The sequence below is a fragment of the Hipposideros armiger genome, unplaced genomic scaffold (genome assembly GCF_001890085.2).
Source record: "Hipposideros armiger isolate ML-2016 unplaced genomic scaffold, ASM189008v1 scaffold_396, whole genome shotgun sequence".
Classification (NCBI taxonomy): Eukaryota; Metazoa; Chordata; class Mammalia; order Chiroptera; family Hipposideridae; genus Hipposideros; species Hipposideros armiger.
In genome coordinates, this window is record NW_017731746.1 from 1,643,242 (window position 1) to 1,662,118 (window position 18,877).

General features: G+C 44.4%; 1 protein-coding gene across 2 annotated transcripts; it reads right to left on the reverse strand.

Moving 5' to 3' along the window:
• Positions 1 to 1,271: 1,271 nt before the first annotated feature.
• VPS11 (VPS11 core subunit of CORVET and HOPS complexes) lies at positions 1,272 to 11,270 on the reverse strand. 2 transcript variants are annotated; one of them, XM_019663621.1, is made up of 16 exons: positions 11,025 to 11,270; positions 10,306 to 10,454; positions 10,073 to 10,208; positions 9,462 to 9,625; positions 8,635 to 8,882; positions 7,250 to 7,451; positions 6,704 to 6,855; positions 5,864 to 6,050; positions 4,598 to 4,744; positions 4,291 to 4,479; positions 4,023 to 4,184; positions 3,654 to 3,793; positions 3,364 to 3,566; positions 3,059 to 3,230; positions 1,912 to 2,134; positions 1,272 to 1,783 (listed from the first exon to the last, which is right to left on the reverse strand). In XM_019663621.1, the coding sequence occupies exons 1-16, from the start codon at positions 11,209 to 11,211 to the stop codon at positions 1,619 to 1,621; spliced, it is 2,826 nt and encodes a 941-aa protein (XP_019519166.1). In that variant the 5' UTR covers positions 11,212 to 11,270; the 3' UTR covers positions 1,272 to 1,618. The 2 variants fall into 2 exon arrangements, with proteins under 2 accessions (XP_019519166.1, XP_019519167.1); XM_019663622.1 differs by lacking the exon at positions 11,025 to 11,270 and having other exon boundaries at positions 10,073 to 10,219; positions 10,306 to 10,384.
• Positions 11,271 to 18,877: the final 7,607 nt, after the last annotated feature.

An 18,877-nucleotide genomic window follows, 5' to 3' on the forward strand; every position in this document is an offset into this window, starting at 1 on the left:
TAGGCAACATTTCTATTTTTAAAATAAGGAAACTGGTTCAGAAATTAAAGATCATGCCTATAGACAAATAACTGAAGTGGGAGGGCCAACCACATGGAAAAAAGGGCTTGTTAGAAAAAGTGCTTTTGGGGCTGGTCGAGTGGCTCAGTTAGTTAAGAGAGCGAGCTCTGAGTAACGGTCGCCGGTTTGATTCCCACATGGGCCAGTGAGCTGCATCCCACATGGGCCAGTGAGCTGCACCCAAGCTGTCAGTTGCCACTGAGTTCAGCTGGCGAGAGTACATGCTCCTAACAACAAGGTTGCTGGTTTGACTCCCACATGGGATGCTACACCCACCTGCAACTAAGATTGAACACGGCACCTTGAACTGAGCGGCTGCCAGCTGCCGATGGGCAGCCGGATGGCAACTGGACTTGGAGTTGAGCTAGCTGTGCCCTCCACAACTAAGATTGAAGGACAACTTGGTTGTTCCCCTTCCCCAATTCCCCAATAAAATCTTTTTAAAAACCCCAAAAAAGTGCTTTACCCACTGACATTACTAACGACCATGTACATGTATTAAGCACCCATGCACTAATCACTATACAAAGAACTGGATACCCATTCGTTCCTTAGGCCTTCATAATACCCATAAAAAAAAGGTACCATAATTCCTAATGTACAGATACAGAAACAGGTTAAGAGGAGGTAAGAGTTGTTCTATGTCAAACTAGGATTCAAAGTCAGGTCAGCTGATCCTACATTTGCACTCTTCTAAATACTACCTAAAGCACCATGTCCAAGTTGCTTTCTTCAATTAAACAACCCCATAGGAGCAATTTCTGACAGGTGACATCACCCAAATTACATGCAACACCAGCAACATAAACTTCAGCAGATAACTTGAGAGGGAAAAATGTTTCAATAAAGGCCCTTTTATCCTGCTTACCATCTGGTACTGAAAAGGGAAAGGCTCTGGCCTACCCACTATAAAGGCAGACTTAAAGCCCAAACAAGAGCCAAACTAAAGAGTAGGAACTGATTGGGGGACTCAGTCCAGGCTGCTCTTGGAGCTTAGGCATTAGGTCTTTTGCAGAGGTTCTTCAGTAAACTGAACTCTACTTAAGATGCCACAGGCTCCACTCAACACTGGAATGACCTTTAAGGAGCTCTGTAAGAAGGGAAGTGGAGCTCTAGGAGAGCACAGGGAGAGAAGTACATTTTTAGTTAAGAATCAGACCTGAAACTAATAATAAAAACAAAAACAAAAGAATCACCAGGAAGTCCCCCGAGTAAGTCCTTCAACCCTTTTATTTATAGACTCTGGGAGCAAGGACCCAAGCACAGCCTGGTGCTCTTGGGTAGAGAATAAAGCAACTATTGTCCATATTCAGAGGTTGCTGAGGTACCCTCCCCCGCTGATCTGGAATGATCTACACTGCTCAAAAAGTCAACAGGAGAACGGCAGGCTGGCCAGAGGAGGCAGGAAAAGCAAGTCCCCTTTAGTCATGAAGGCTATCACATCAGATCAGAGTGGAGTCTTGGCCATGTCAGCCTGACTCCTGTGCAATAGCCCTGCCTCTGTCCTCCTGTGTCCCTAATGCTGTGTCTCTACTATCACATCCCTCCCACAAGCTGCTTAAGTGCCCCTCCTGGAGTGCATGAGCAGGTCCCGCTGCAGCCCGGACTCCAGGCTCGCAGTCAGCCTAGACGTAGGAGGGTCAGTCAGCAGAGTCAATTTGTTGAAAACCCCTCGGCCAAAGTAGTCAGCAATCACAGAGAAGCTGTCATTGGAGCACTTGAGCTGTAGGGAAAGAGGAGAGAAGTAGGAATCAGAACTGAAGTACTTGTTTCCTTAAATGAGAACAGAAAACCCCTGTAATGCTCCCATGACTCTCTGAGTGGGTAGTTATCTACCCCACTCTGTCCCACCTGATGCTGGAATTGATCATGAAGATCTCGTTTCTGTTCCTGGGCCCGGATCATATCCATAACCTTCCGGTTTTCAGGGAGGCAGGTAGGACAGTCAGCATCACTTTCTGAGTAGCTCTCAAAGCAGTGTTGATGGAAGGAGTGGCCACAGAGAAAGTGAACTGAGGGCAACTCCAAGGCACTATTACAGATGCTGCATTTGGTCTTCTGAAAAATCTTCGGACTGCAGACAAGGGAGACCAGAAAGAAGTGGCAAACAGTGAGAGCAGGGCCAACAGCCAAGTGGAGCGAGAAAGCAGCTGGCGTCAATGAGGGAGGACCCTGTTAAGAGACTACAAGATCACCTAAAAAGAGGTCAAATGAGTACTGGGCCTTCAGTGAATCTCAGTATGCTCCCATTAAGTCCAGCTATCCCAATGTGATATTTTTCTCTTTCATTTTTCACAATTGCCACAAAATTGTCTTTTATGTCTTTATTCAGATGTGACCCTCAGTGTGGCCTTTCCTAAACACCTTATAAATTATCTCCCTCACACTCTCACACACACACACACACACACACACACACACACACACACTCATCCTACTCCCTTTCCTCAATTTTCTCCTTAGAACTTATCACCATCTAACATACTATAATATTTTGCTTATTTAACGTGTTTACTGTCTCTATCTCTACAATGTAAGTAAGCTCCATGAAGCCAGGGATCTTTGTGTTGTTAAGAACAGTGCTTGGGACATAATAAGGGCTCAGAAAATATTTGTGGAATGAATTATTGTTTTTTACAATGTTAAGAGCTAATGAAACTTAAGAGTAGGCATTAATGTCTACTATATATACTTATACATTATCCACTTTCTGTATTTTCTAAAGCAAAGTTTTTATTTCTAAATGGCTTCTAACCACAACTTAGATGTGTTTATAAAATGTAAAATACAGCTACAAGATAATATCCTCCAAAGCCCAACAAACAATGATCTCTGTAATAAACCATTCTTTGGAATTCCACCATTAAAACAGAACTTTAAGCATGAAATGCTCAAACACACTCCATATAATCTTTTGTTTATGAAAAGTATTTAATGTTACTTTTGTGAAGAACAAGGTTATCCCCTGGACCCCTTCACATATCCAGATGCCAACTACCTCGCCTTGAGCTCCTGGATCTCCTGGCGGATACGAGTGGTCTCCTCTCGGTATCGCCGCACCCGGAGCTCATCCTGTGCAATCTGCTGGCTCTGTTTCTGCAGTTTTTGGACCAGGTAGTCCCGGATGACAGACAGAGTGGCTGTGGAGTTGTGGGCCAGGGTCTGCACCACTGAGATTGGAGTCCGGGAGGAAACAAAACAATGAACCAAGCAGCACCCTCTAAACAGAGTTGGAAGGGCCCATGCCCCAGACTCGATTGTCAGCAGCCAGCACCCACCCACCCATCCTGTCCTCCCAAGTACCTAGAAGGGGTGGCATGAGGTTCTTGTTCTCAATATGCTTGAGCACAGCCGCCACATACTCCTTGCAGTCCTCCTCCTTGCGGGCAAAGTAGCTGAGTGCCTGTTCCCACAGGGAGGGGTCCTGTTCCCCATGACGTTCACACACAGCAATCACCTGCCGGTACTGCTCATGCTGCATGTGATAGTGCATGATCTGCTGATACCTGGGGCCAGGGCAAGACACACCTCAGTGGCTGTCCCTGGAAAATTACTTGGATCCTTTCCCCTTCCTTGAAATTCCCCAAACTTACAGCTTCCCCTGCTCATAGAGGTAAAGGACCCCATCCTGGAAATCGTGCATCTGGCAGAGGACCAAAGCCTTGTCAAAGACGTCACAGAAGCGGCCACTCTTCAGCAGAGAGATGGCCTCTGCATGAAGCTTCTCTTTGACCTGGGGAAGTAGAGTAAAGCTGCTGGACATAAGGGAAAAAAATCACAAGGCCTCTTGGGTCAATGCAAGTCAACTATCTCCTTCCCTTAGTCCAATTTCCTCTTCACTGAGGACCACTTAACTCCCAACTGTGAGGTGTTATTGGTCTAAAGAATGCAGCAAAAAGTAACCACAAAAGATGGACAAACTCTTTTCTCCTGCACCTCCTACAGCTTTTGCCAGGCCTCACCTGTGGATCCCTCTCATGGGCCCAATTCTGTAGTCGTAGCTCAAGGAGTGTGTCGTAGATGCCCTGTGGTGAGTCAGGCTGTACTTCACTCATGTGCTCTAGGAAAGCTTTCAACTCGCGGGGGTTGTTGGCAAAGATGGGGATGAACTCTTCTGAGTTGGCCTAAGATGGTAAGGGAGGAGAGAGGAGGCAGAGTAAGTGGGCTTGGTATCCATAAGGCCCCTAAGGTGACCCTGTTGTGCAACAGCCATTCTCCCTGAGGCCTCACCCTGCAACCTGAAGCCTCCTGGTCACCTCGGCCTTCGAGGCTGGGCCGATAGTTAGTACAAAGCCCCTTCAGCAACTGAGTCATCTGTTCTGGTATATGGTGCATGAGGATCTTGCCATAACGTTTCATGTTGCTCTCTGCCTGCTCAAAAGGCAGCTTGCCAATGTACCTAAGGGCTTCCTGATAATTCTGTGGAGAGGTAAAAGGCAGAGTAAGTGTATGCTCCTGTCTCACCCGCCAGGAAGCACTGTCATCGTTCCGGGATGTTCTAGAAAAAGAACAGAGATGAGTCAAGAGTCTCCCCTACCTTAATGTCCTCTAGCTGGATCTTCAAGTACCACTCATGATGTGCATGGTTCTCGGCTAAATAGAGGGCGTGGGAGTAGTAGCCAGCTTGCCGCAGGACCTTGATGGCTGTCTCCACATCGAAGTGGACTTCATTCTCACTCTTGGTCTGCCAGGGAACATCAGACAAAATCATTCAGAGAGAGGTTGGGGCTGGGGAAGGGAGAGGAAACATGCATCTGATTCTAAGACCAGATTCTTAACATAAAGTACATGCTTTTTTTTGGGAAGCTGCTGCCACTAGCAATTCAAAAGGTTTAGAAACCACAACGTTAACAATATCTGTTGAGGATTCTCTAATTCACACCTGTATTTAACTGCTCACCAAGCACTAATTCTTGGATCTCTTAAAGGCACCAAAAGATCTGTTTCCTGAATTGTAGCCTGTCATCTTTTCAAAATTCAAATTTTACTATAAGCATGCTTTGCTTCATTGTTTCACAGGTGTTGTGTTTTTTACAAATTGAAAGCAAAACCCTCCATCAGCAAAAAGATCGCTTTACTGCCATATCTTGCTGTATTATGGAGGTCTGGTACCAAACTCACAATATCTCCCAGGTATGCCCATATATCACAGTTTAAAATGCTCTACTTATTTTCTTTGTACTTGATAAAGACCAAAATCCTCAACTTTGCCTGAAAGGTCTTGCAGCAGCAATTCTTTCCTACCTCATCAGTCACAAAGCTGTTTTTTATCTTTTCTACTTCCCCTTGAGGTACCAGCCTGCCAACCTTTCAGTCACTCATCTACCAAGTTAAGGGCCTTCTCATTGTCTCTTCCTTCAGCCTTGAATTTGTCCAACTAACTCAAATTCATTCCTCAAATTTCACCTTAAATGTCACTTTCTCGGGAGATCTCAGTGAGCCTCAAGTCCATGCTTTTAAAATACTGTTATCCTGCCTCTCAGAAAGTTTGTAAGAGCCAAAGTCTCCCTCCACCCCTACTATTAGAGGGACTCCTCTAGGGACAAAGGGCTCCCCAAATGCTACTTCCCAGGGCTTAGATACCATGGGAAGTTCTGGCATCATAAAGCAAGAGGGGGTTGGAAGAGAACTAGCAGGAAAGGTTATTCCCTCTTCCGAGCTTATAGACCAGAGGTTCCTGGTCCACTAATAAGGTCAGCTTTTTCCTCTCCCTATAACCTGCTGAACAAGGGCAAGCCCTGGTGGAGCCAGCTCATGCTCAGCGGGGCTCTCAATGAATCCCCCAACCACCACCGCCCTTCACCTTGATGAACTCCTCCAGCTTTGAGCTGTCCTTGAGCTTGGTATAGCAGTTGAGCAGCAGGGTGGTATGGTCAGCATTGGCCAGGGATTGCCGGTGCAGGGTCTGCAGGTAGGCAGTCAGGTTGTGGATACGCTGGGCATCCAGAAACTTGCGGATCACATATGATGGCTCCAACTTTCCAATGGTTCTAGGGAGACATGTGCATCAAGTAGCATCCGGATCAGTGTACTTCTCAAACTTTCATGTGCATAGGAATCACTTGCAGATCTTCTTAAAATGCAAATTCTGTTTCAGCCGGTCTGGAGTGAGGCCTGAGAGTCTGCATTTCTAACAAAGTCCCAGGTGATATCGATGCTACTAGACTGTGGACCACATGAATAGCAAGGCTCCAGAGCACTGGTTCTTAAAGTTGGCTGAAAACAGGAATTCTAGAGAGGTTGGTAAAGAAGCTAGGCAGATTCCTAAAACCCCTTATTAGGGCAGAAAATGCCAATAATTAATACCAAAGAAAGACAGTGTGGAAGCAAAAGATGAATGAACACCCTTTTTCCTTTAAAGAATCAGGTCGAAATGAGTATTAACAAAGGGCAAGCTAACGTTTAAAATAACAAGAATTCATCAGCTCAATCGCATACTAGTCATGTATTATTTGACCCTAAACATTCCCCTTCCAATAAGGTATATTGTCTTGTCACTCAAGGCATCACAGTTTCTGCAGGAAAAAAGGACAAAGGACAGTTCCTGGTGGAGTCCACCCCCTTCCCCATAGCACAGGTTTTAGCCTATCTGGCTGCCTGTCCCTGCATTCAGAGCTACATCCTAAAACGCTTCCACACTGACCGGATATACTGCTGGACAGCCCCATCATGGTTGCCCTTGCTGTAGAGATGGTCCCCGTACTGCATGAAGATCTGGGCCAACCCATCACTGTCTAGGTGCTGGCTCTTGGCCAGGTTAATTGCCATCTCAAATAGGTTCTTCTTAAACAGCATCTGGAAGGGGAGATTGTAAAATTGGTAGAAGCAGTCCTGAGGAGACATCTTCCCAGAATGCTCCCACAATACCCAAGCCGGACAGTCCTGAAGTTCAAATCTGCCTAGATCCTAGAACGAGGGAGACCTCTCATATACCCCCAAGACCAACATTACCTCACCTCACAAGGTTCTCTGCAGACAGAGCGGACCCTGAAAGTGGGCTCAGGCTGCCAGCCATTACTTCCCTCTAAGGTCTCATCCCAGGCTGTTTACCTTGTAACTACCCTAAGGGAGCTAAGTAAGGCTATAACCTACAGGGAAGGAAACACTCTGGCCAAGGTGACTTGGGGAGCCTGTTTCTACAACTATGTCTGCATGCCTGTGGCCAGCTCTGGGAACTTGGTGGCCTTGCCTCCAGTTTGGTCTGTGTGTCCTTCTCCTGCAGTGCATGGACCCGCCCATCCCGCGTCAGCACATACAGGGAGCCCCACTCAGCAAGCACATCCACTACATCCTCAAAGACAGCGCTATAGGCTATGAACTTGTTGCACAGGTCATAGATGTTGAGAATCTGCTTGTCGGAGCTCTGTGAGAGCCTGCTGGTAAACTCTGACCTGTGTGGGAAAGAAAAGCACCAGGTATTTGTACCCTCTCTGCTTCAGCTCCCCTTCATTTCCGTTCCCATGACAACTTTGGTGCTGCCCATTCCACAGAGAACAAATCACCTCTTTGGCCCCTCTAGCAGCTCATCCCATAACATGCAGCATTGTGTTGGCAGTTGTAAGAAGAGACTATACAGACCTGATCTTACCCTTTAAGATCTTACAACTAACATAGGCAATAGGCTAAAGAAGTAAGTACATCCAAACAGCCATTCTTTTAAAAAATAATTAATGGGGCTGGCCAAGTGGCAAAATGGTTAAGAACTGGTTTGGGACACCAGAGGGCCCCAGTTTGGATCCCACATGAGGGCCAGTGACACTGCCCTCCACAGCTAAGATGCTGAACAACAGGTCAATCTGGAGCTGGGCTGCCGTGAGTCGCCCGCGACGGCGTGGGCTGCAGCCCCTGTGGCAGTGGGTTGCCATGGGCTACCGTATGTAGCCAACAGCCAGCATGAGCGGCCAGCAGCCGCAGTGAGCGGCCGTCCAGAAGCCAGCGACCGATGTGCCTCGCTCGGGAAGAGCGCAATGATAGTGCCACTTGGGCCAGTGAAGCAATGTCCTCCACACCTAGGCTGAAGAACAAAAGGACAGCAACTTGTCTGTTCCCCTTCCCCCAATTCCCCAGCACTGTTCCCATCCCCCCAATTCCCCAATAAAAATCTTAAAAAAAATAAATAATAATAATTAGTGGCTGGTACATGTAAAACACTGTGTTTAGTGCTGAATGAAAACAAGCTAACATCTGATAGGGATTACTTCCATCATGCAGAAGACCCCACTGCCCCTTTCAGGTGGCTCAGAGTAAAAATACTGAGTCCTGCACTTCCCAGTTTCTCTACTACTCAATCTCTTGTTCCTCTGCCCCAATTTATTTTGACTAAAGAGTAAAAAAACCAATACCAGGTCCAAAATTCCCTGGAGCACTCTAGTGCACCAGGGATGCTCAGCAAATGTCTGCAGCAAAAACACGTTTTTCACTAAAAACATTATAACTGAGTCTAGATGTAAGCACAATCTACATAAAACCAAAGTAGGAAATCGACAGAATGCAGACATTAGGGTTTTGAAAATCAGGTTGATTCTGGGGCACAAGTCCAGCCCTCTCCCTTTCCCTTCTGCCTGGTGTTCTTACTTGGGAGAAACCTTCTGGTCACGGGAGACAATGACAAGGTAGCCTCTAAACCAGTGAGCAATGAGTTTATGGCCCTCAAAAGCGAAGCAGGGCCCACGTTCATCAGGCTGGTACAAGTAGACACACTCATCCCCGGCCACTATGAACTGCAGGTCCTGAGAAGGGTCACTTAGGGCTGAGCAGCGCAAGCCACAACCATGGGTATCCAGCTCCACACGAGGGTAGTCCTTTCCAGAAACTATATAGGACTGTGAGAAGTAAGAAAGAGGTTAACAGGTTCCCTTTGAGGAGGTGGCATCTAAGCCTTCCCAAAGGTATTTCATCTCCATACTAACTCTTTCTTTTTAACTCTTAGCATACTAAGACTTTCCCTGGCTGCTTGCCTTCTCCATTAACCACCACCCATCCACTAAATATATAAGCAGGGACCACATTTCCTTCATCTGTATATACTATCTACTATAGGAAGTCTGCATAAGAGAAATGCAGTAATCTTTTACTGTTTTAACTATTCCTGAGAGTAGGCTGTTATAAATTAGGAGTACTGGGAACCAGAGAAGTAAAGCAACTTGTCCAATGTCACTTAACAAGTTAGTTAGGGGAAAAAAATCAGATCTTTTACTACAAGCCCAGAGTTTTTTCCCTAACTCTAACTCTTCCCAGTACCTTAAGTGAAGAAATAAAATATTAAGCTGAGCAAACGATTCAAGGCTATATGACGAAAAATGTAAGAATCCTACCTCTCTTGTTAGTTCATTACCCTAGCCCCCCGAGCAATGGAGAAGACTTTTCTGCTTGCCTCTTAACTGTGGAGGCCCTGGTCTTACCTGAACATTCTCTGTTGTCACAACAAACAAGTGAGTGTTCTTTCCCGCTTGACGAAAGGCCAGTCCAGTAACAGGATAGTTGCCCTTGTGCAAAATCTGAGTCTTGCTATGCCGGTCCCGAGTGATGTCTCCTTTGTTCAACGTAACACTGCCATCTGTAAAACCTGCAGGAGAGCAGGAAATAGCACTTCACTGAGGCTAAAGACCAGGAAGCACAGGGGAGAAAAAGACCATTTGAGCACTCATTAGAAGTGACAAGCTGGGCCGGCTGAGTGGCTCAGTTGGTTAAGAGCTCGCTCAAGAGTTTGAGCTCTGAGCAACAGCGGTTCAAGTCCAGCCCGAGCTGAGCTGCCGCTGAGCTGCCAACAGGTGGCAGGATGGCTCAGCTAAAAAAAAAAAAAAAAGAAGTGACAAGCTTTCTCCTCATACCCAACTTCTCCAATGGTTTACATAAAGATATGTACTCACTGCTTCATTTTTAAAGAACAACACTAAATGCTTTCCCATTCCAAACTGGTCTCATGAAAACAATGAAGATGAGCTGCAGAACCAACTCTGAAAATAATCTATAAGGAATCTTGGAGTGTTAGCTTTGCCTTCTTTCTGCTTACCGATGGCCATAAAGTTGAGATTTTCATGGACAGTCAAACAAGACACAACAGTCGGCTCTGTTCCTGGAATGGCAGGGAAGATTCGAGTACAGAGTGGATTGCCACCATCTCTCTTCTCCAGGTTCCAGATCTTTACCTGTGGGCATACTTCAGATGTGTGAATGCTAGTCACCCTCCAACAACCAACCGTTGCCAGGCTTCTGGGTCTTTCCCATTTCCTTTCTAGGACTCACCAGGGGGTTGATGCCCTCTTCATCCTCACCAACAGATGCCAGAATATTGTGCTGCTTCAGTTGGTACAGGTGTGTCACCCGTAGTTTGTAGGCTTGGAAGCCTGTAAGCTGTAGGGAGCGAGGCAAAAACCAGATCTGGCCTTCCATATGTGCAGAGTAGTTAAGGAGCCTCTTTTCCAAGGAGAAATACTTATATTTAGACCAGAACCCAGATAACAACTAACATACATGAAGCTCTTTAAATATTTCAAGGATTTTTCCACATTATTATCTCCGGGGGCTCCCCATCTTAAAATGAGTGAAAAGAAGGCCAGAGTTCAGTGGCAGCAATATGAAGAACAAAGCAGCAAACTCCTGGTCTCATTTACCTCCTCGCCCACAATATTGGGCAGGGAAGATAATGACACCTTACATATTCATCTTTTAAAGCCAACTTGCATTCTTTCTTTTGATTAACCTTAAAATAACCCTGCCAAATTGGTATTTTATACCCCTTTTACAAATAAGGAAATTAAATGACTTGCCCAGGGTTACTCAGTTGGCAACAACAAAGTCAGACAATGGACTTCCTTTTTTCTCCCCTCAGACCACAGGAGCATTGGGCGCCCATGTAAAGGAGAGCGACAGGTAACACGAACCCCTCTGACAGACAGATTCCATCCCAGCTGGATCTCTTCAGGGATCCGGGGAGGTAAGAGACAGCTCCAGAGGAAGGATATCTCCAAAGACTAGATTCCCTCGGCCTGAGTCGCAGACAGTGATGCCAGGAGGGAGGCAAAGGAACTTGGAAGCAGCGGATCCAGAGGTAGGCGCGGCCCCCGGAGCGGCCCCATCATTGCCTAGCGGTTCCTTCACCAACTCCTTGTCGAAGAAAACGAAGCGCCGCCACTGCAAGTAGGCCGCCATCTTGGCCGCAGGCCCCCAGCAGGGGGGGACAGAGATCACGTGAAAAGACCCGACGGATCACGTGACACAACAATTTCCCGGAGCCTGGGTGCACTTGCGCTCTGGAGCTTCCGGCTCCTGGGAGAGTGGGCGGGGCCGCGTGAGGTAGGGTTCCCTGCCAACCCTTCGCTCCCGTAGTTTGCGAATTTGTTGGCTCTGTAACCGCACTGGCTAAAACGCTTTTAGAGCTGGGCCCTCCACCTCTTTGGGCATCAGTTTTCTCTTTTATTAAATGTGCGGATATTGAGGGATCAAGATGAAGAATGTCACGCGCTTTGTGAATTGTAACCTGTTGTGCCTAAGTGAACTATGTTCTGACCTCACAGGACTGTTTTGAGGCATAAATGAACCAGTGTGTAGGAAACTGGTTTTTCAGTTGTAGGAGAGGTGAAATAAAATTAGAAGTTTGTGTCTGCCACAAGATATAGCCGGTAAACCACAGTCAGTGTCATATTTGTTTTTGTGTCCCTCTGTCGGTGTGTGGCTTGTATTAGACACTTAAAACATGTTTCTTTTTTTTTTTTTAAGATTTTTATTGGGGAATTGGGGGATGGGAATAGCGCTGGGGAATTGGGGGAAGGGGAACAGACAAGTTGCTGTCCTTTTTTTGTTCTTCAGTCTAGTTGTGGAGAACGTTGCTTCACTGGCCCAAGTTGGCACCATCATTGCGCTCTTCCCCAGCGAGGCAGATCAGTTGCCGGCTTCTGGACTGACACGCTGGCTGGGGGCCACTCACGCTGGCTGCTGGCTACATACTGTAGCCCATGGCAACCCACTGCAGCAGTGTGCTGTCGCAGGTTACTTATGGCTGCCCAGCTCCAGGTTGAGCTGTTGTTCAGCATCTTAGGTATAGAGGGCAGTGTCACTGGCCCTCATATGTAGGGATCCGAACCTGGGCCCTCTGGCGTCCCAAGCCAGCTCTTAACCAACGCACCACTCGGCCGGCCCTAAAACACGTTTCTTAAAGAAGCTAGGAAATGCTGATAGGGCAGGAACTCACATAAGGAGAATACAGCAAAAAGTCTGGAAGTGGCAGCTCTGAGAGCTGAGCGATTTAACAAGTGGCAAGTTTCTAAGATAGTCCATGGTCACCTGCAATTCCCAACTCTGGCTAAACCAACAGTCCACATGTAAAACTGTGTGTGTGTGTGTGTATCACAAGGAGCTATGTACAGGTGTGACATAATCATTTTGAGAGAGAATATACAGCCAAAAAAGTGGCCATGTGGTTAGGATTTGTGGAGTTTATTTTTGCACACCCCCCTACCCCCCACCATCTGCTGCCACACACATTGCTTTTAGTTTCAGAATATTTTACTCTTTATTCCCACCAGCCAGAGTTCCCAGAGAACAGGGGCAGTATCTTGTTTACCATGAACTCAGCCTAGCAGAGCCTGGTAGATGCTCCATGTTTGGTTGAAGGAATGAATGGGGATGATTTTCCTCATATTCCTTCCTCTCCTCAATCTGGTTGACAGGAAAGATAGTGTCCATTTGTCTGAAATGCTAAATGAGGGAAGAAACTGTCTGGCCACCACCAGGCATACAGATTTCCTGACTTCCAGCTCAGATTTCTTTCCTCTTTGTCACACAATATTTGGATTATTTCAGGACCTCAACCCATGGGCAGAAGCACAAATGTGGAGTAGATTAGACCCACTTTCACCTACTGAGCATATTCTGCACTACTCACTAGAATTTTTGGGTAGCCTATCAGTCATTTAGTCTATAAATATATGTTAAAAAAAGCAATATGAAAACAAAGATGTGAACAGCAGACAGAGTGACATCTTTGTTGTTGATTTGGGTGCTCCCCTTACTATCCCATGGCAGAGGCCCAGAGTCTTCCCCGAAATCTAAACCTAGTAAGGCCTATGCCCACTGGATCTTCTTACTGATGAGGGTACAAAGGCAGAGAATGACCTGCCAGAGCAACCCACACATCTCTTCAGACTTACTGCCTTCCTTCCTTTCCTCCTTTGACAAATATGTACTGAGTACTCACTATTGCTAGAATTGTACTAAATGCTGAGACTATAAATATGAACAAGACATGGTTCTTGCCCGTTAGGGAACTTGACCACTACCATAGGGGACAGACAAAACAGACTGCCAGTAACCAGATCTTAATTTTATGTAGTGAATTATACCTAATAAAGTGCTTTCACTTTTCATGGACTCTTCATAGCAACCATCTGCAGAAGTAGCATTATCTCTGATGAGAAACGGAGTCTCAAAGAGGTTCAGGTGACTCTCTCTGGGCAAAAACACCAAAGTTCTTTGGAAATAAATTAAGAGTTCTTCAGTTCCCTAACGTTTAATTAGATAATATAGTTTGCTGGCATGCATAGCTAGACTACACTTGTAAGAACATACACCATGTCTTTTAGTTATACTCATTGAAATCCAGGAACTTCAGGTGAGTGAGGAAGATAAGCAAAATGCACAGAAAATGATTATGTATACAAATTCACTTAAAGTTCTGCATACTAAGAAGTTGAGTTCTGAGGGGACTAAAGATAAAGAAGCAATTCAAATCTTTTGTTTGAAATGAAAGAGATCACAATTAAGAATTAAGAATTGCCTAGTAATCCCCTCTTTTCCCCTTCAGCAAACTGCTGTCCCATGTTGTGCAACAGTCATATCCACTGGAGCAAAACAGGAACACTTCTTGTTCCAGTTGCAAACTTTTATATCATTTTTTTCATCTGGATCTCTGGGTAGAAACCAGTTTCTACTACTGAAAAGTCTGTTTTTTTTCTCTTAGTCCCTAAGAAGGCTAGTAGCAGTTTCCACTTCAGGAGCAAGAAAGTCAACCTAAAATAAACTCAAAGGTCTTATGTACAAGAGAACCCAGGGCTCTAAAACTACAGTGAAAAGAGGGAAACGCAAGTTTGCTGGGGTTTGATTGTGAAAATCTGGCCTACAAAAGGGAAATGAAATTCCCCATGAACTTGGCAAAGCATTTAACCAAGATTTTAACTTTGCAATAGCACCTTTTAGTTTTATTTCTCTAGACTAATAACAAAAACAGTAAGTTAACTAATGTGCATCTGGTGCTTAGGATGTCCCAAGCATTGTGCTAAGCACTTTAGCCTTCTTTAATTTTTACACCAACCCCATGAAGCAAATGTCAGCTTCTTTTAATGACGTGGAAGCTGAGGCTCAGGAAAGCTAAACAACTAGACTGGAGTCACATAGGTAGAAATTGGTGTTCACAGACAAATCCAGGTTTGTTAAACTCCAAAGCCCCATATTCTGGGTGCTCAATTTAATTATTTTTTAAAGAACACTCAAGTCCATGAATTTGTGCGGGAGACCGGCTCCCACAAGTCCAGGGGTTCTCTTAGGTGGAGACGGAGTCCGCGAGGAAAGAATGCGGAGACAGAGAAGCGCTTTTCAAGAATTAATGTCTCACTTTATTTTTACAGCCTGTCCTTTTTATACTGGGCAGGTAACTATTTAGTCATTGAGCTGTTTTTCCCAAAGTTGTTTTTCCACGTTTAAACCTTTACCCATTAGGAAATTGTTTTCTACATAGTTTCAATGTTCCTTCCTTCCCAGGGTCTATTTTCTTTAGAAGTTTGCTTTTCACCGAATTTTACTTCCTCACGATGTTTCTTTTGCAGGGTACAGCCGGATATGTTCTTCACTAATGACTAACTTATCCTAACTATCAATTTCTTCCACTAATGGCCAGAGCTGAGTTCCTGCCTTGGCACTTAAAGGATGTTTACTACTTAGCAACTATTTCAAACACTACTGGCTAATCAGGATCTTTAAGAATTATAAGGTGCATAACTTGTCTATCACTAAGAATCTATCATTAAGAAACTAACAGTAAAACAGAATTATCATAATATGTCCAAAACTCACTTATTTAAAGAAAATAAAACAATCAATATAAGAGGGGTGTCAGATCTTTATCCTACTGGGGGCATCCAAAGGGGAATTTAAATTTTTCAAAACATAAAGCAGCATCTGTTTCTCAGCCAGAGCTTCAGGATTTGTCCCCATAGCAGTGTGATAGGCATGTCAGATACTGAGGTGCAGCCGGCTCCCAACAAATTTGTTCATAAATCTGAATGATTTTTCTATGTGATCATGAAGTCACAGAATTCAAGAACCTTAAATGTCTTGCTGTCTCTTCTTGACACATAATAATCCCCATCTCAATGCAAGCTGGGAAATATTCCCAATCCTTTGTCTCCTCACCCAATTCTGTATCCTATTCAAATTCATAATACCAAGACTTTTAAAGTGTTCTAAAATATTCTAGTGTTATTAAGGATACAGGGGCTGTCATTCACTGCTGTTGGGGAGTGCATATTGTTAACCTTTCTGGAGGGCAATTTGGCAATGCAAATCAAATACCTAAAAACAGGAATTTAAGCCTGCATTTCCTAAGTAGATTATAAGGGATTGATTTGCATAAAGATTTATCAAAAAAGGTATCTATTGCAATTTTATAATAGCAAAAAGAAACAACCTAATTGTCAAATAGTAATTTGGTAAGTAAATTATTGTACTTTTGTATGCTACAATTCCATAAATATAGCCACTGAAAATTCTATAGAGGAAAAATATGACATGGGAAATTTTCTCAATAAATTAAATGAAAAAATCATATTATCTCCATGAACGTTTAAAGTGTGTGTGTGGGCCAGCCGAGTGGCTCAGTTGGTTAAGAGTGCGAGCTCTGAGCAACAGGGTCGCTGGTTCGATTCCCACATGGGCCAGTGAGCTGCATCCGAGCTGAGCTGCCAACAGGTGGCAGGATGGCTCAGCTGGTGAGGGCCCATGCTCCTAACAAGGTTGCCAGTTTGACTCCCGCATAGGATGGTGGACGACGCCCATCCTCAACTAGGATTGAACATGGCACTTTGAGCTGAGTGGCCGCGAGCTGCCGACTGGCAGCAGGATGGCGACTGGACTTGGAGCTAAGCTTGCTGCGCCCGCCACAACTAAGATTGAAGGACAACAACTTGGCTGTTCCCCTTCCCCAATTCTCCAACACTGTTCCCTTTCCCCAATAAAAAATAAAAATAAAAAAAATAAAAAAGTGTGTGTGCGTATGTATTGATATACATCATAATGCTAAAAGTGATTTAATCTAGAAAATGTAATTGTGGGTGGTTTTTGTTTTATTTTTTTCTATGTTTCTCCAGTTTTCTTCAATAACCACGTATGTTTGTTTTTTTAAAAATTTTGTTGGGGAACATATATATATATATATATATATATATATATATATATATATATATATATATATATATATATATATATATATATATATATATATATATTTGTTAGATACAAATCTAAGAATGGTTGCTGGGTAACTACTAATTTTTATAATTCTCCAGGATGTATGCCTTGATCAAAACTGCCCTTAGCCCATGAAATAAGATGCATGGTTAATGTATGCATATGCCCTTGCTAATGAGTTCATTTTAATCTTCTGCCACATGTCCTACAAGATGGCAACTTTCTTCCCTTGAATTTCTGCACAGTGTGGGGGAAAGGGATGTAATCCTCAAATGTTATTAACAGGTTATTCTGGACAACAACTAGTGGATTCAGCTGCCTTGGTCAATCGACGTCAGGTGTTTTACATTAAAGTTTTCCCATTGTTTTACAATTTGTTCTTGTGAAACACTATTCTCTGCTTTGGTCAGAGAACAAACCAGGTGACTCCCCAGAGTACTTGCACCTGCTGCAAGTCCCAGGGGCACAGATACGCAGGTAAAAAACAGTAGCTGTAGCAAAACTGTGCTCCCATCAAGGTTATTCTAAGGTGAGAGCTCACTTAGGAGCACGGGAGACTAACTTCCTTAGTCTCTCAATTTGCAGCCATTCAACAGGTTTTTAATAAGTGCATGAAACCATGAACATACAGTATTTGTTTCCCAACAGACTGACTTGTCCAAAGGAAAGACAAGGTTGTCCTCACCGTTGGAATCCCAGCACCTACACAGTGCTTCCATATGACAGAGGTCCAACAAATGTTAAAATGCATACTCTGTTTGAAATGGATGGAAAGAATCCACTCTACAGGATAGTTGGCCCAAAGTACAGTCAATTATTGAGAAACAAAATCCTTCTCTATGGAACTAAAATAACAACTTCTATTTGAATGTCCATCATTATAGCTAAACAACCCCCATGATATAAAATGTTCTACAGCAGTAAAGAACAATGAGGTGAATCTTTACAGATATGGAAAATGCTCCATGATTTATTAGTTACCACAAAAAGAGCACACTGCAAACAATCTAATTGTATAACATTTTATCATTTATCAATAGACAGTAACTACATGTTTCAAGTGGCACGTTGGTTAAGAGCTGGCTTGGGACACCAGCTCAGGGCCCCGGTTTGGATCCCACATGAAGGCCAATGACACTGCCCTCTACAGCTAAGATGGTGAACGACAGCTCGACCTGGAGCTGGGCTGCCGTGAGTTGCTGCCGGGGTGGTATAGGCTGCAATGAAGCTGCAGTGGGCTGCCATAAGCTACTGTGTGTGGCCGGCAGCCAGCGTGAGCAGCCGGCAGCCGGTGTGAGCAGCTAGTAGCTGGTGTGAGCTGCCAAGAGCCGCTGTGAATGGCCGTCCAGAGACCAGCAACAGATCTGCCTCACCCGGGAAGAGCGCAATGATAATACCAACATGGGCCAGTGAAGCAACGTCCTCCACAACTAGAGTGAAGAACAAAAGGACAACAAGTTGTCTGTTCCCCTCCCCCAATTCCCCAATAAAATCTTTAAAAAACCAAACAAAAAAACTACGTTTCAAGAGATATATATGTATGTAAAAGCAGGGGAAAAGGCTAGAAAGTTTACACACTACACTGATAACAGATACATACCTCCTGAGGAGAGAGTGAGGTTGCATATGGTATCAAAGGGATTTAGCTTTATCTAGAATATTTTAATTTTTTTCAAGATTACATTTGTGTATTATTTGTGCAATTAAACTATGTTAAAATTATAAGAGAATTCCTCTTTATTTCTACCAATTTCTCTATTACCTGAAGACTGACCTATTCTTGAAGGGGAGAAAAATAGACCTCTCCCTTGTACTACCAGTAGGTTTCTCTTCTAAGCATAGACACCCGACTACTCTCTCTCCCTAAGCATCATGAAAAATGTAGGGCAAGGAACAGAAGAGTTCCTTAAACAAGCCCTGGCCGTCACAGCCAGGGTCTTCAAGAGTGCCTTCTGTGAAGGAAGACAGGCACAAGAGTGTAAGAGAGTAAAGAGACTCATTTCCACATTTAAGAAAAGCGAGGGTGACCAGTTTGCTCAGTTGGTTGGAGCGTAGTGCTGATAGCACTACGGTTGCCAGTTGAATCACCGCATGGGCGGGCCACTGTGAGTTGCGGACTTCCCTGAGAGAGTCAACTATGCCATTGTAGCATGAAAATAATGTGTAACCAATGACCATGGCTGTTCCCCAATAAAGTTTAAAAAAAATAAGAAAGAATCACGCTTATCTCAATAAAGCTGGAAAAAAAGAAAAAAAATGCACTCGCTAAGGACTGTGCATATTTCGGTTGGGCTGTTAAGGTACAGACAAGGGAGTAAGGAGTGCCAAATATCTGCCCAACGTGCTTTAATGTACAAGA

Coding starts and splice junctions, on each gene's coding strand:
- VPS11 (XM_019663621.1), bottom strand. CDS start 11,211: ATGGCGGCCTACTTGCAGTGGCGGCGCTTCGTTTTCTTCGACAAGGAG. Junction 10,455..11,024: donor AGGGAATCTAGTCTTTGGAG/ATATCCTTCCTC, acceptor ACTACTCTGCAC/ATATGGAAGGCCAGATCTGG. Junction 6,051..6,703: donor GCTGTCCAGCAGTATATCCG/GTCAGTGTGGAA, acceptor ATGTCTCCCTAG/AACCATTGGAAAGTTGGAGC.